The sequence below is a fragment of the Ictidomys tridecemlineatus genome, chromosome 11, assembly GCF_052094955.1.
Source record: "Ictidomys tridecemlineatus isolate mIctTri1 chromosome 11, mIctTri1.hap1, whole genome shotgun sequence".
In the NCBI taxonomy this organism is placed as follows: Eukaryota; Metazoa; Chordata; class Mammalia; order Rodentia; family Sciuridae; genus Ictidomys; species Ictidomys tridecemlineatus.
Genome location: NC_135487.1, coordinates 125,591,575 through 125,608,629, shown reverse-complemented (window position 1 = coordinate 125,608,629; position 17,055 = coordinate 125,591,575). Strand labels below are relative to the sequence as shown.

The 17,055-nt window shown below is 36.6% G+C and overlaps 1 protein-coding gene and 1 pseudogene across 1 annotated transcript; both read left to right on the top strand.

The window, feature by feature from the left end:
• Nucleotides 1-1,038: 1,038 nt before the first annotated feature.
• LOC144368458 (rho GTPase-activating protein 29-like) lies at nucleotides 1,039-14,128 on the top strand. The gene is made up of 9 exons (XM_078027333.1): nucleotides 1,039-1,196; nucleotides 1,316-1,460; nucleotides 1,924-2,063; nucleotides 2,740-2,928; nucleotides 3,200-3,337; nucleotides 6,439-6,671; nucleotides 9,373-9,637; nucleotides 9,816-9,924; nucleotides 11,657-14,128. Exons 3-9 carry the CDS (start codon nucleotides 1,959-1,961, stop codon nucleotides 12,505-12,507), a joined length of 1,890 nt encoding a protein of 629 aa, XP_077883459.1. The 5' UTR covers nucleotides 1,039-1,196; nucleotides 1,316-1,460; nucleotides 1,924-1,958; the 3' UTR covers nucleotides 12,508-14,128.
• Nucleotides 13,217-15,606, top strand: LOC144368764 (endoplasmic reticulum chaperone BiP pseudogene; annotated as a pseudogene).
• The last annotated feature ends 1,449 nt before the right edge of the window (nucleotides 15,607-17,055 follow it).

Here is a 17,055-nt window from a genome sequence, read left to right as displayed (position 1 = left end):
TAATTGTCTTTATTACTACGTGATGAGGAAATGAGCCACCTTGTTCGTAGAGCAGATATTGGGCAACAATGCCTCCCTTGATAAGAGTTTTATTTTTCTTGAAGAAAGTTTCAGGTTGTATTGCTGAGAAAGTTTTCAAATGTCACAGTCTTCCTTTTTATTTGATTTGTTGTGGTGTTCCATATTGAACCAGGGCTTCAGGCATGCTAGGCAAGCACTCTACCACTGAACTACACTCTAGCCCCATAGTCTTCCTTTGAAAGGAAGAAGTAGGAGCTAATTAACATGTTTATAGAAGTGATAGGGAAGGGTAAGTTCAGTTTCAACTTCAGGGTGTATGCAGACAGAACCTTCCATAATGTTACTTATAATATATTTCTCTAATATTCATTGAGTACCACCATGATGATACATTTGTGCTTAGCATGTTAGAATGAATGGCTGGCTTGCACAGGACATTCAGGGGACTCTAGGCTTGGTTGAGCCTTGCTGCAGAGAAATGAGAAGGAGAGTGATGGAGCTTATGGGGATGATCTTGAGATAGCCCAGAGTAGATCTGAAGGTAGACTACAAAAACCAAAACAAGTTTTTATTATGGGAAATTTCAAACATGCATGAAGTAGGCCAAACAGTATTTGAACTCTGTGTATACAACCTCAGTTTCAAAAATTATCAACACCTGAACAGTCTTTTATCTCTACTTGCATTATAATTAATAATCCTTAAAAGCAATTATACACAATACAACAACATGGCTGTGTTCCCAAAACATCCTTTATTTATAAAAATAGGCAGCTGCCCTTCATAACCCTGAATTCAAAGACGGATAGTGTTAGGTTGTATGTTTAGATGTGTGGTTCCTGTTCATTTTAGAGGTGACTGAAATAAGGGTTGAGGTTCATCATGGATATCTTTTATTTCAGCAGCATTTATTGAAAGTCCACGGAATTACTCTGGCATCTCTGTCAGAAATCGGTTGCCTGGGATCCAAGGTGGCAGAGTAGAGGAGATCCTGTTTCTGGCTGCTCTGTGCCTGAATCAGAGAAAGCTATCAGGTGGCTTCTCCTGCTCAGGCGGGGTCTTGCCTTGAGGGAACACAACCTCTCAGTGCATGTGACAGGACTCCATCCAACAGATTTTCGCAGAATCCACCAGAGCTGCGAACACCAAGCAGAACTCAGAGCCTCCTTGTTCAGGTGAGAGTCCAAAGCCCACAGTTTGAGCACAGGTGTGACTCTCAAGGGGGGAGCAGAGACACCAACTCAGCACCTCATTGGGGTGGCAGAACTCCTGAGGACGCTCTGCTCCCACGCAGGTCCCCAGACCACATTCTAGGCAGAGCACGAGGACATCCCAGCTCCCACCACCTCACCAGACACCCCGACTGGGAAAAGGACTGTCTCCACCTTTCTCACCATCTTTGGTGGGTGTGGTTACCAGCCAGATCTGTGACTGCACAGGTACCTGGGTTCCAAATCCCCTCCCCCAGCTGTGATAACTCTGTATAGACACTATCAGCACAAAATCAGCTCTCAGTTGAACAAGAGCGCAGTGCCACCAGGACGTTGCCCACCTGGTGCGATCCTAAGGAGGGCCTGAGGTCCCCCAGCTGAGACCTGATAAGCAAGAGAGGGGAGGGGGCTAACATCCAGGAGCAACTCAGAGAGACCAAGATTAGGGAAGCCCAGACAAGAGAGGGAGAGCTTCAGTCTTCTCACACTGGTTACCTACACCACCCTGAGGGCAGAGAACCAAGCTTGGAATAGACAATTCCACCTACTGAAAGTATGTTAGAAATGCAAAATAATAGCTTTTTGTAATATATAGAAAATTTCAAAGTCTAAAAATTATTCCAAGTACAATATCATGTGGTGTATGTTTTTGTCATTTTACCTTCTTACACACGAACATTTCTGCTGTTAGGACCCTGCTCCCTTGGAACATTTCAGCAATCACTAATGGCAAAAGCAGCTACCACCCATAAGTTCAGAAGATGGAAATTTCCTGGAAGATGTAGAATCTGTGAACGCATTGTCATATTTCGAGGTTTTAAATGCGAAGAGGTAAGATCTTTTTGGAATCACAATTTTTTTCTTTTGCTACATACTTTTTTGTTATGATTTTACTTATTTGGAGATGTGTGTGTCCACACACAAACACACATATGAATATGTTGTCAGGGTCTTGCACATGCCATATTTTTAGAGAGACAGAAAGAAGAAAGAGAGAAAGAGAGAGACAGAGAGAGACAGAGAGAGACAGAGAGAGACAGAGAGAGAGAGAAATTTTAATATTTATTTTTCAGTTTTATGTGGACACAACATCTTTTTTTTAATTTTATGTAGTGTTGAGGATCGAACCCATCACCCTGCGCACACCAGGCAAGCGCATTACCGCTTGAGCCACATCCCCAGCCCATCCACCCTTTCTTAAAATTGTGTTTTGAAATGGGTTCTTGCTAGATTGGTCTGGCCTTCAACTTGTGAAATTCCTGTTTCAACTCTCAAGTAGCTGGAATCATGGGCATATGCCATCACACCTGGCTTGCCAATACATTTTTAATAAAGTCCCACAGTTTATTTCTGTAGTTTTCTACTTTGTTTTGCTGTTAAATGCAATTCACAAACCACAAGTAGTACTTTTAAACTTATTTTTGTCATTATTAGTCTGCCTATAATTTCCTAGTTGTGAATAATTTTAAGGTGAGTCAATAAGTTTTCAAATATCATTTTCTTGTAGTGTCTTATAGTCTGCCATAAAAAATGCATGGCAAACTTAACCATCGTTTGCGGACATCAGAAACTGCAGGGGAAAATGCATTTATTTGGAGAAGAATTGTCCTGTGTTGCCAAAAAGGAGCCAGATGGCATTCCTTTCATCATCAAAATGTGTACTTTAGAAATTGAAAAGACTGCCTTGTGTTTACAAGTATGTTGTTTACTCCTAAAACTCTAAAAACATAAATGCCTTTGTGATTTGTTTTAATGAAAAAGAGACTTTCAGAAAATCAGCACTCTCCATTTGTAATAACTAAATTTATTCACATTTATTTGGAAAAGGTTAATTGATTTAACTTCAACTTGTAATTTTTAAATACTAATAAAAATTGAAGTAGATACATCAACTCTGTCTACATGTCTGCATTTAGCCCTTTGTACTAAAGTAAAATATTGCATTCTGTTTTTCTTTTCTCTTCAAGGGAATTTACCGAGTCAGTGGCAGCAAGGCAAAAATCGCAATTCTGTGTCAAGCTCTGGAAACCGGAAGGCATTTAGTAGATCTGTCCCAATTTTCGTCACATGACATCTGTGAAGTGTTAAAATATTACATTCAAAAGGTTAAAGTTTTATTCTAAACCTACCATCAAATGCAAACAGCAAAAATATTTTATATTTCATATTTTTCATTGGTATAGACTATGGCATCACCCCCCTCATTATTCTAAGATTTTATAATGATGTACTTTGATGTGGATATATTTCCATCCAGTATTCTGGCCACTCCATGAGCTCTGTCAGTTGTGAGCGCTTTAGTTCTTGGAACTTTTCTTGATTTTTATTGCCATTCTCCCACCCACCATCTGTCTTCGTAATTTGCACTTGAAGCTCCTGTTTGGAGATGTGTGTGTGTGCACATACACAAACACGTATATAAATATTTATAAATTTGTTATTTGCACACATGGGGATTAAAAATTCAGGGTCTTGCAATTGCTTGGCAAGCATACATGTTCTCCAATTCCCTTACCGTTTCTTTATTGCTCTTTTTTTCTTCAAAAACTTTCTAAGACAGTTCCTTGTCTTTTTCTTCCTCAATAAGTAAATTATTCCATTTCTGAGATCATGTTTTAATATTCAAGAAGTCTGATTTTCTATTCTTTTGATAACATTTTTTAAATGATTATATGATGCTCTTTTATTGTGGATATTCATAGATTTTTCTCATTAAGGGTTCTTTTCTCTATTTGGCCTCTAACCTCTGTAGAAATACAATGTGACCCTCATATATAACATTAAATTTTCTATAGCAACATAAAAATTAAAAATAAAGTGAAGTGAATTTTAATATATCATTGAACATTTTGAATATCTAGTTTTTCAAATTATGAGGTATTTTGTTTATTTATTTATTTGCATTGCAGCTCTTCTTCTTTGAAATCTGGTGTCTATTTTTCATTTAGTGCACATCTCAATTTAGATCAGCTGCATTTCCAGTGCTCTTTCTCCATATCTGACTAGTTGACAGCATATCGATAGCATCATTTTACACCTTCAATTTGTTCTTTTTCTACTCATTTTGATTTTTGTCTTTCATGGTGCCTAGATATATTAGAGCTTGGACTTGAAATCACTTTGGAAGCACTTGAACACATCAAGGCTTTTTTAAAACTTTGAACTTTACTATAAAGTGGTCTAGATGGACTGTTTGGTATGTGCCTAGTTACATGTCTAGTTCCCTTTTCTGGGACTGGTGTGATCTTCTTGGGAAGGCATATTTTTAATTGTAGATGGACACGATACTTTTAATTAATTAATTAATTTTTATGTGGGGCTGAGGATCAAACCTAGTGCCTCACACATGCCAGATGAGTGCACTACCATGAGCCATAGCTCCAGTCCCCTAGGAAAGGTTTTGTTTTTTCCTTGCCTAGAGATACAGTACCAATACTGTGGGAGCCAGGGTTACTAAGACTGTAGGATCTGTGCTTTCAGTGTGTATATAGCCAACATATCCCCATTGGAAGACAGTTACCTCTCTGTTCCTTATGTTTGGCAATGCCTCTATTCAGAGAGCCTCTGTATCCCATTGCCCAGAGAAAAAATTTTTAGAGCTTTAGGAAGGAGATTGCCCTAGTACATAAAGTGGAGATAGGATTCTATAGAGAGCTAAGCTTTCTCAGCTGGCCCACCTGCAACCTAACCCAAGATCAGAGGACCTGGTAATGATTGTCCATGTCCCTTTAGGATTCTGAAAAACATGTTGAGTGACAAAGGGTCAGTTCTCTTGGAAATGCTGCATCAGGACTTATTCATCTGCTCTTCTACTTGTGAATTGTTGCTTTTTGTTTTCTCTATTTTCCTAGTCCTTATGAGCCTACTGTAGTTAAGTGGAATTGCAGGAGGGAAAGAAATTAAGTATACATTGCTTGATCTACAAAGTTAGCCCAGGAAACCATTGATAACCCTTTAATCACATTCTACAGACCCCTCAACTGAGAAATGAAGGTGGATACCTTTGAATGACTGGAAGTCTCATAATGTGTCATCCTTAATCTTGTTTAGTCAGTTAGGGAGAGGAGATGAATTGGGTCTAATACAATAAACTTGCATTCTGTTGAGGAATTTTGTATGTCTAAGACTTTCATTTGGAAAGTGTGCTCAATTCTTGCAATAGTGTTAGAGAGTAGCCTTTATCTGACTCATTGACCTAAAGCTCCAAGAGGTGAAGTGACTTGCTTCAGATCCCAGAGTGGTGAAGATAGAAACTGATCACAGGGCAACACCTTCACTCCCCACAGATATTATAGGACATCAGGTAGCTAACAGTTCACTGAATTTTCTATTGTAGATCAGTAGAAACATTGACATTCATTATGGCAGTGGATATTTGTTGTAAGAACTTCTTTTTTTGATCTATTCATGGCAAATCAGCCTGTTTTAAAGTTTCATGAGATGTTGACAGTATGTTTTTGTAGGTCATATTATCTTGTGCTAATCTTCATTCTTCCCAAGTAAAATCTATGCTCTTTAGCACTTTGATATTTTTACCCCTTACTCATAAAATCCATGGGTTTCTGATTCATTTTATAGATTTTGTTCACGATTCTATGTTTGTTCCAGTAAAACAGCTGAAGATTATGCTATTTGGGGGGCAGATGTGAATATAATGTGTTTAGGATAGAGATGAAGAGTTTTAAAATCCCATGATGAAGCTTAAAGCTTAAACTTCATTTAAAGTTTAGAATTTCACTCATTATCTATTAATTTGTTATTAACATAAATATAATTTATAGTCAAGATTTTGATTTGCTTTCTAAGTCACTACTCTACCAAACATATATTTTTTATTTTATGGGCAGGGATGAAGCTCAGTACTAGAGTGCTTGCATAGCATGCTTGAGGTCCTAGGTTCAATCTCCAGTACTGAAAAAGATATCAATAAATACAGATTGACTTTAGATTTTGTTAATCTAAAGGGACATAAAATTAATTGAGTAACTCTCACTTATACTTGACTTTAACAAAGAAAACAGGCAGAAGATATTTTCAAAATATTTATTTTTTGGTTGTAGCGGGATGCAATACCTTTATTTTATTTATTAATTTTTATGTGGTGCTGAGGATCAAACCCAGGTCCCTGCATGTGCTAGGTAAACACTCTACCTCTGAGCCACAACCTCAGCCCAAAGGTATTTTTAATATAATTTTCTTTCTTTAGCTTCCAGAGCCATTGGTTTTATTCCAATGGTACCATGAATTTATGGAGCTTGCAAATATCATCCAACATTTTAACCAAGAGCAGGACACCAAAAGGGACAACTCTGAAGACAACACATCTCCAAATATGTGTATGGAAATCAACCAAATTATTCTCAAAACCAAGGACCTTCTAAGAAAATTGCCACCGTCCAATTTTAACACTCTACGTTACCTTATCATCCATCTTAAGAGGTAAGAATTTTTATACCATCTTAGCCATTTTTAATTGAACAGGGTAATACTATTCAGTACATTTATATTGTTGTGTTATGATTTTCAAAATGATTTTTAGGATGTTCTTATTATGTGTTGAGAGAGGGATACATTGATTATATGTTCATGCAGCAAACATGGTTCCCTCAGATGCTTCCTGTGTGCCAGGCTCTGGCTGTTGAAACAAGGATGGAAACATAGGTTTTCTGCTATTTGTGGGCTTATCCTCTTGGGGTACAGATCTGTACATAACCACAGTTCACCATCCTCCTTTTTCTGGTAGCTGTGCACAGCTTGTAGGTATGCAGAGGAAGTTTTGGGGATAGAGACAGAGCAGAAGAGGCAAATGCCCTTGAGTTCAACTTTAAGAACTGCGGGATGATTTGGTAGAGAATGTGCAGAAGAGCATACGAGGCAGAGAGAAACAGACATTGAGACACAAGAAAGCATTTTGCATTTGAAAAATCTGATTTCATTAGGCTACAATATAGCAAGCAGTAGCAGGAACTGTGCTCTCCTTCCTAGAGACTTGATAAAAAATCTTACGGACCTGGCAGATGAGTTGACCATGTAGTTTCTATACCCACTAAAGAACTTGGAATCAGGAATTTCACATATTCAGATTTGCCTGCTACACCTTTCTCACAGCAATTAAGATCTCCTTTTTTAAATTTTTTAAATTTATTTTCTGTGGCTGGAATTGTAGCTCAGCAGTAGAGCATGTGCAAGGTCCTGGGTTCGAACAGCAGCCCCACATACAAATAAATAAATTAAATAAAAAATTAAAAAAATTTATTAGTTCAAATCAGTTATAAATGACAGCAGAATGCTTTTCAATCCATTGTACACAAATGGAGCGCAAATTTTCATTTCTCTGTACATGATGTAGAGTCATACCACATGTGCCATCATACATGAACTTAGGGTAATGATGTTCGTCTCATTCCACCATCATTCACAACCCATACCCCTCCTTTTCCTTCCCTCTCTTGAGCCCAATTAATGTTCCTCCACCACCAGAGACCCATTTATGAATCAATATTTATTTATCAGAGAGAATCTTGGCCTTTGATTTTGGGGGATTGACTTACTTCATGATATTCATGTACTCCTTCCATTTACCTGTAAATGCCATTATTTTATTCTCTTGTAAAGCTAATAGTCCATTGTGTATATATACCACAGTTTTTTTTAAACTCTTCATATCTTGAAGGGCTTCAAATTATTCCATGAAATAGAAAAGGAGGAAGCTCTTCCAAACTCATTCTGTGAAGCTAGTATCACCCTGATACCCAAACCAGCCAGAGACACATCAAGGAAAGAAAATTTGAGACCCATATCCCCGAAGAACATAGATGCAAAAATTCTCAATAAAATTCTGGCAAATCACATACAAAAACATATGAAAAAAAACAATGCTCCAGGATCAAGTTGTGTACTCCAGGGATGCAAGATGGGTTCGACAAACAGAAATCAATAAATTTAATTCATCACATCAATAAACTTAAAGAGAAGAATCCTATGATTACATCAATTGATGGAGAGAAAGCATTTGACAAAATACAGTACCTTTTCATGTTCAAAACATTAGAAAAACTAGGGGTAGTAGGAATATACCTCAACATAGTAAGAGCTCTCTCTGCTAAACCTAAGGCTAACATCATTCTAAATGAAGAAAAATTGGAAGTATTCCATCTAAAAATTGTTCAACATAATCCTTGCCACTTTAGCCAGAGCAATTAGATGAAAGAAATTCAAGGGAATACAAATAGGAAAAGAAGAACTCAAATTATCATTCTTTGCCAACAAAATAATTTTACACTTGGAGGATCCAAAAAACTCCACCAGAAAACTTAGAATAATAAATGAATTTGGCAAAGTAGAAGGATACAAAATTAATACCCATAAATCAAAAGCATTTCTATACATCAGTGATGAATCCTCTGAAAAACAAATAGCAAAACTACCCCATTCACTATATATATAAAAAGCTGTGATATATTACCCATAGATGAATCTAGTATCATCCTGATAGCTAAACCAGGCAGAGACAGATTTCCTTAGATAGTCATAGAAATAACAAGCTGAGAGTGTTTGAAGTAAAACCAGAACATTGATAGTGGCAATGGAACAGAGAGATGTTCAGGAGAGAGAATCATTTAAGCTAGAAAACTAGCTGTGGGCAGCTGGGAGTGTGGCTAGTGAGAGAACACTTGCCTAGCACATGGGAGACACTGGGTTTGATACTCAGCACTGCATAAAAATAAAAAAATAAAATAAAGGTATTGTGTCCATCTCTACATAAAAATTATTTTTTTAAAAAAGAAAATTAACTGGCAGTGACAGAGAAATTGACAGTGATGTTTCTGATTCCAGTATAAGAAACGGGGAATATATCTAAATTTTTAGAGGTGTTTTTCTTCCTTCTGCTATTGAGTTCAGTAGTTCCTTCGACTTACATGCATTTTATCCTAAAATAGTACTCTGAAACTCAGTTTGGTGTGTGGTATCATAATGAAACAAAAGATTCTTTCCCTAGACGCACCAACCTTGACCCTTGACAAACGTTTTGTAGTCTTCTATAGCCCGAGTTTTCTCCACCCTTCTCAAGTCATAGGAAACTACCATTAAGGACATCTATTAGGCAAATCTCATACACTTTATGTGTTCTTCCTTTCAGGGTTGTAGACCACTCCGAAGAAAACCTGATGAACTCAAAAAACTTGGGGGTGGTATTTGGACCCTGTGTGATGAGGCCCAGGCCTACAACCACTCCTGGTACCATCTCCTCCTCTATTGCTGCATATGCCAATCAGGCCCTGTTAGTAGAGTTTCTAATTACCAATGCACAGATGATCTTCGATGGGTCCTTAGAGCCACAAAATGTCTCATCCAGTACTGATGTTGTTGCACCTTGTGTGGATAAAAGCCCTCCTTCCAAACAGGTAATATCAACAGAACATTCCACAAAGTCACAATATTTTTCTACAAAGCAAGTGAGTTTTGACCATTACAGAATTGGATTAAATATGTGATGTATATGTTAACAAGTTAATAGTCTTTGAACTGTTTGTTTTTGAGATGTGTTTTGCTTTTAGTTTAAAACTTTTCTTGTATCAATAGGATATCCACACTGCAGATATCAAAATTAACAATTATGAATTGGCTACATCATTTGAGGAATCAGAATGCAAGCAAAATGCATTGGAAAAATGGGATGCATGTCTCATTGGTGAGTGGTCATGTACCATATATCTTTGCATATTTCAAACTTTGCCAAGAAGTCGTGATGAAAAACCAAGGTGAGGGTTGGACTTGTAGCTCAGTGGTAAAACGCTTGCCTTGGCATGTGTGAGGCCATGAGTTGGATCCGCAGTACCATATAAAACAAATAAATAAAGATAAAATATTGTGTCCATCTACAATACTCATCCTTTAAAAAAAAACAAGGTGTATTAATTTGAGGTAAGTTAAAACTTCAAGGTTTTATTAGTTAACTTTTCTAGCCATGGAGAAAGTTTAATGATGTCATTTAAATGAATATCATCCTTTGTTTCTTTCTTGTAAAAAGATATCTTGAAATTCATAAATTATTTTTGTTCCCTTTCTGAGATTTGTTTTCACCTTTACTTCTTTGTCATCAATTAAAGTCAAAACAGAAAAAAGCTGGACTCCTGAAACTCAAAAAAATAGACTCCTAAAGTTTTTTGATGTCCCTTTACCTGTGGCCTAACTTTAGCACATTAAGCACACATGTCTTCCATTTTCTCGGCTCCAGTCTTTTTGTTGACTGTTTATTGATTGCTTTATTTCAGTGAATGGTTTCTGGTAAGGGGGTTGAAAACCTTTCATTCATTACTGCTTTAGTAGATCTAAATCCGAATTTTTTAATATATAGCCATAAATGTTAAATTTGATATATAAAATTAATGAAATATCAATGAGTGTAGCCTGAGAAAGTCTGAAAACAAAGACAGTCCATTACCTCTCTGCAAAGAAAAGCACTGGACTCACTGATTCCATTTATATGATTTGATCTTATTAGCACTTCTGTGCTATGATCCTTGGCCTCCTGTAAGCCATAGCTAACAGTCTGAGGAAGGTAAATAATGCCAAGGGTCATGTCCCAAAATTATTGTTGATTCAGGGTTTGAACCTCATCCTCTCTCATTCATAAATGTAACCTTGTTTCGCTGTCCAATGAAATTGGATTCCCAGGTAGGTATAGTAATAACAATAAATAATTTTAAAATATTTGACATTTTCATTACATACCAGGTAATTCTGAGCCTTTTCTTTAGAAGATCATTAACACCACATGCCAACATATCTCCACATAGGAGTTTGTCTTGACAGAAGAAGGCAAGTAGGGCTAGTGCACTAGGCTTGCCCAGGGCAGAAATGGAGCTGGAGCTGAGCCAGCACCCAGGCAGCTAGAAGTGGTGCTAGAAGTTCTGCAGGACTGTATTAGTGGATCAGCTGAAAGAGCATCCAAGTCCTCTCTGGTGTGTTGCCCTCAGTATGGACAGAATGTAGCTGGAAAGCAGATTAAGTGACAGGCAAAGTCCTTGGGATTCAGGACATGGCGTTTGTTGGTGTGCAGAATAGTGTTACTCTTCTAGAGTTACCATTGTCTGCCTGTTGAAATCAGGAAAGGCTTAACACAGAAAATATTCATTCATGGGTAGTATATTAAAACAAGTTACTACAGGAAGTGTTTTTTAAATTTTATTTTCTTTATGACTATTTGTTTTATTAAGATAAATCTTAAAAAGTAATGCTTTAATTAAAAATGTGCCTTTAATATTGTATGGATTTTTAATTCCTCTGCATAGATGACTGAGAAACTAATGTTGGAAAAAATATGTAAGACTCTGTTGTTTGAGAGAATGCCCATTCACAAATAACCACACTTCCTTATTAACCAAGCTTCTTGAAGTTAAAAACAATCTCTTCTTTTCCAGGTTACAAAAAACTTGAATCATCATCACAAAAGATGGACAATATGTGTAAAACCATGAAACCACTTAGTCTGAAATCTGATGTGACAACAAATGATATACAGAGGCCTATGCCAAGCCCCAAGATCAGATGTTGCTGTTTGCCTGTAGATAGGTTCCATCTTGCAAGCTCCCCTAATGAGAAAAACAGCAGAAATGTGGGAATTGTCAATTCAGACAAGTTTGGCCAGAATCTTACCTTTGGAGGACTTAATAGAAAAGATACCCCTACTAGTTTGGGCTCCCAAATTAATGGTTTTGATCAGCAGATTCCACAAACAACTCAGGGACAACAATGTGAACCAAAGAACTTAACTGGCACGAGTGCAGTGATTGTGCCAAGTGCACTCCAGGAAAAAGTGACAATGAGCATTAAGGTTAGTGGTGACCATTCCAACGGTGCCACACAGCCCAACACGCCAGCCAGTGCAGCAAGAGAGGCACCAGTGAGACTGTCCTCTCATTCTCACAGTCTTGCTCCTGCAAGAGCACCCAGAATACTGCAGCCCCATCTTGGGACAACATTTTACAAACCACCCACCCCGACCAGCAAAGTCAGGGGGACTGAGGAGAGACCAGCTTCACCTTCAGCAGCAGTGCCTCCTAGCACAGCTCTTCCTCCCCTGAGTCATGTGGAGAAATCTGTCCCAGAGGCAGACAGCACATCCGCTTATGCTTTGAAGCCAGCTGCTGAGCCTAAAGAGAACTCTGAGGAGATTGGCCTACCTGACCTGAATCCAATGTGCCAGGGACTCAGGCTCAAACAAATGGAAGAGTTACAAGACCTTGAATTTGAAATGCCACAGTTTGTGTAGTTGTCAAAATTCAGTTTTTCTTTTTCTTGTTTCATTTTTATGCATTTTGTTTATTTTATGATAGAATATTGTAACAGAACCTCTTTTGTATAGGATTGCCAAAGTGTATATTTTGCCTTTTGGCCTTGTATTGTCTTTGCTAGTCATATAGAATGGTAGTGTTTTAGTCATATAGAATGAGAGTGCTCACTGGTATTGTCTTTAAATTCTGTGTTTTTGAAGTTATGCATAAAATAAGTATTATAATTTTAAATTTAAAATAATTTTCTCTATAAAATGTTTCATGTAAATGCATCTTTAATGTATAATATTGTTCTCAACAAATAGGGGCAGTAGGGGAAAATGAGCTTTATTTTGGAGCAAACCTTGTGCTGATTCATAAAATGCTTCTGAATGCAAGTGCCTGAAAAATCTTGATTGGGTATGAATATATTTTTTTCCCACATAATGTTCTAGTGCATCTTTGAACACTTGTGTTGTTATTGCATGTATGGAAGCATTGGCAATTTACTTAACTTTGTTAATATTTACATAGTGGCGTAAAAGCTTGCGAATCTGTGTTTACTAGCATTCTACTTGTTAATTTTTACATATGGTAATTAACAAAATTGTAGAAAGAAAATGCAATTCAATACTAAAAAGTTTGAGACATTGGCAGAGACAACACAGACAGAGTCGAGGCATCTTGAGCGTAAGAGACCTGTAACCTTTCTGCGCTCAGCTGTGGCCTGTTCCTGGATTGCCTGCGACTTCTGGCTTTCTGCTGAGGAGAGCAAGTGGCCAACAGCTAGGGCAAGATGAAGCTCTCTCTGGTGGCCGCAGTTCTGCTGCTGCTCTGTGCAGCACGGCTGAGGAGGAAGACAAGAAAAGGACATGGGTACGCTGGTCGGCATCAACCTGGGGACCACTTACTCGTGCATCGGGGTATTCAAGAATGGCCACTGGAGATCATCTCCAAGAATCAGGGCAACCACATCAGGCCGTCTTATGTGGCCTTCACCCCTGAAGAAGAACGTCTGATCCGCGATACAGTCAAGAAGCAGCTCACCTCCAATCCTGAGAACATGGTCTTCGATGCCCAGTGGCTCATTGGCAGTATTGGGAATGACCCTTCTGTGCAGCAAAAGATCAAGTTCTTGCCTTTCAAAGTGTTTGAAGAGAAACCTAAACCATACATTCAGGTTGATATTGGAGGTGGGCAAACTAAGACCTTTGCTCCAGAAGAAATTCTGCCATGATTTTCCCTAAAATGAAAGAGACTGCAGAGGCTTATTTGGGAAAGAAGTTTACCCATGCAGTGTTACTATACCAGTCCATTTTAATGATGCCAGTGGCAAGCAACCAAAGATGCTGGAACTCTTGCTGGCCTGAATGTTATGAGGATCATCAATGAGCCTACAGCAGCTGCTATTGCTTATGGCCTGGATAACAGGGAGGGAGAGAAGAACATCCTGGTGTTTGATCTGGGTGGTGGAACCTTCTATGTGTCTCTTCTCCCCATTGACAATTTGATGTCTTCAAAGTCATGGCCACCAATAGAGATACTCATCCGGGTGGAGAAGACTTTGACCAGCGTGTTATGGAACATTTCATCGGGCTGTTCAAAAAGAAGACTGGCAAATATGTTAGGAAAGAAAACAGAGCTGTGCAGAAACTCCAGCATGAAGTGGAAAAGGCCACGTGCGCCCTGTCTGCTCAACATTAAGCAAGAATGAAAATTGAGTCCTTCTATGAAGGAGAAGACTTTTCTGAAACCATGACTTAGGCAAAATTTGAAGAGAAAACATGGACCTGTTCTGGTCTACCATGAAGCCTGTTCAGAAAGTACTGGAGGATTCTGACCTGAAGAAGTCTGATATTGATGAGATTGTTCTTCTTGGTGGCTCTACTCAAATTCCAAAGATCAATAACTTGTTAAGAGTTCTTCAATGGCAAGGATCCATCCTGTGGCATAAACCCAGAGGAGGCTGTTGCATATGGTGACACTGTCCAGGCTGGTGTACTCTCTGATGATCAAGATACAAGTGACCTAGTACTGCTTGATGTATGCCCCTGAAACTTGGTACTGAAACTGTGGGAGGAGTCATGACCAAACTGATACCAAGAAACACTGTGGTAGCCACCTAGAGTCTCAGATCTTTTCTACAGCTTCTCATAATCAACCTACTGTTCCAATCAAGGTCTATGAAGGTAAAGGACCCTGAAAACATACAACCACCTTCTGGGTACATTTGATCTCACTGGAATTCCTCCTGTGGGGTCCCCCAGATTGAAGTCACTTTTGAGATACATGTGAATGTTATTCTTTGGGCGACAGCTGAAGATAAAGGTACAGAGAACAAAAATAAGATTACAATTATCAATGACCAAAATTGCCTGACACCTGAAGAAATTGAAAAGATGGTTAATGAGGGTGAGAAGTTTGCTGAGGAAGACAAAAGACTCAAGGAGTGCATTGATACTAGGAATGAGCTGGAAAGCTATGCCTACTCTCTAAAGTATGAGATTGTAGATAAAGAAAAGTTGGGAAGCAAACTTTCCTCTGAAGATAAGGAGACCATGGAAAAAGCTGTAGAGGAAAAGATTGAATGGCTGGAAACCACCAAGAAGCTGACATTAAAGACTTCAAAACTAAAAAGAAGGAACTAGAAAAAATTGTTCAGCCAATTATCAGCAAACTCAATGAAAGTGGAGGCCCTCCCCCAACTGGTGAAGAGGATACAGCAGAAAGAGACGAGTTGAAGACACTGATCTGCTAGTGCTGTAATATTGCAAATCCTAGACTCAGAACTTTCCTTAGGAGAAAACTGAGAGAACTTAAGTCTCCAATGTAATTGGAATCTTCACCTCAAAGTGGAGTTGAAAATGCTATAGCCCAAGTGGCTGTTTACCACTTTCCATTGGAAGTTGCTCACATGTTTTGGGGAAGAGAGAGAGAGGAGGAATTGGCTATCTTAAAAAACTGGATATAAAAATGTGGGTCAGGATGTGTGTTCACCTCATAAATGTTCTATTTAATGATTGGGTCATGCAAATCTGGTGTAGGAACTTTTTTCTACCATAAGTGACACCAATAAATGTTTGTTATTTAAAAAAAAATACTAAAAGTTTGGAACTGTCATAAAATAAAAATTTGTACAGATAAAGCTAAGGGATAAAACACTATCAGAAGCATTAAAACCATCTAAAGCCAAATAACTAAACTATATAATTTAAATTATAATATATTTATATATTATATATTATATACTACATATTATAGATTTACATATATCTATATGATATATTATAAGTTGTTAATTTATAATTATACTATAATCCTTATGTTTTATATATTATATAAATATAAATTATACTAATATAATAATTGAATTATTATCATATTAATAATAGAAATTATATTATTATATAATTACATTACAATGAATGCAATATAATATAAATTAATATAAATCTAAATATATTATATGATATATAATAAATGTTATATATAATAAAATAATATTTATATATTAAGTTTATATATTATTTTATTATGTGTTTATAATACATATGTATTTCATATATTATATATAATTTATATTAAAAAAACAATATGAATCATAAACATTTTGATATGTAATATATATAATTTATATAATATTTATTTATCTATTTATATATTAATATATATAATTTATATATAAATATATAAGTATGTTATGTAAATATATTATATAAATTATATATAATATATTATCATTAATATATAATACGTTTATATATTAATATACATAAAATATGTATAATTTATATATTTTTATTTTATTATATATGATAAAATAAATGTATTATATATAATATAATATAAATTGGAATGTTATATAATTATATTGTTTTTAATTTGTAGTATATATGTATTATATATTTATATAATATTATAATTTAAATTATATACATAAAATATATTTTATTTGACTTTAGATGATTTTAATACATTTGATAGTTTTTAACCTCTTAACTTTATCTGTATAAATTTTTATTTTATGACATTTTTAACCTTTTTTGTATTTTTTAAAATGGTCTTTAAAAATGCTTGCTTCAGATATTTTTAATTTCAATGCATTTTCTCTTGACATTATGAAGGTTTGGTTAAAACCATTCCTTTGGATGTATGCCTCTAATCCCAATAGCTTGGGAGGCTGAGACAGGTGTATCTCAAATAGAAAGCCAGCCTTAGCAATGGCAAATCTCTTAGCAACCATTTTTTTAAATAAAATTCAGAATAACACTGGGGATGCGGCTCAATAGTTGAGTGTCCCTTAGTTCAATTTCCAGTACCCCCTAAAAAAAATCCTTTTGTATGAAATATTTTGACTAATAAATCACGTTGCATACTTTCTCTACCTGGACTATCAACCAGTGAAAACGTATATGTCATTCGAATTGAGCAATAATTTATTTAAGTTCATTTTGAGAGTACAGTAAGTCACATTGTTTGCAATTTGAGAGATGTAGACGACTGAATGTGTTTCACTTATAAAATACCCAGTTTTTAGAAACTAGTCC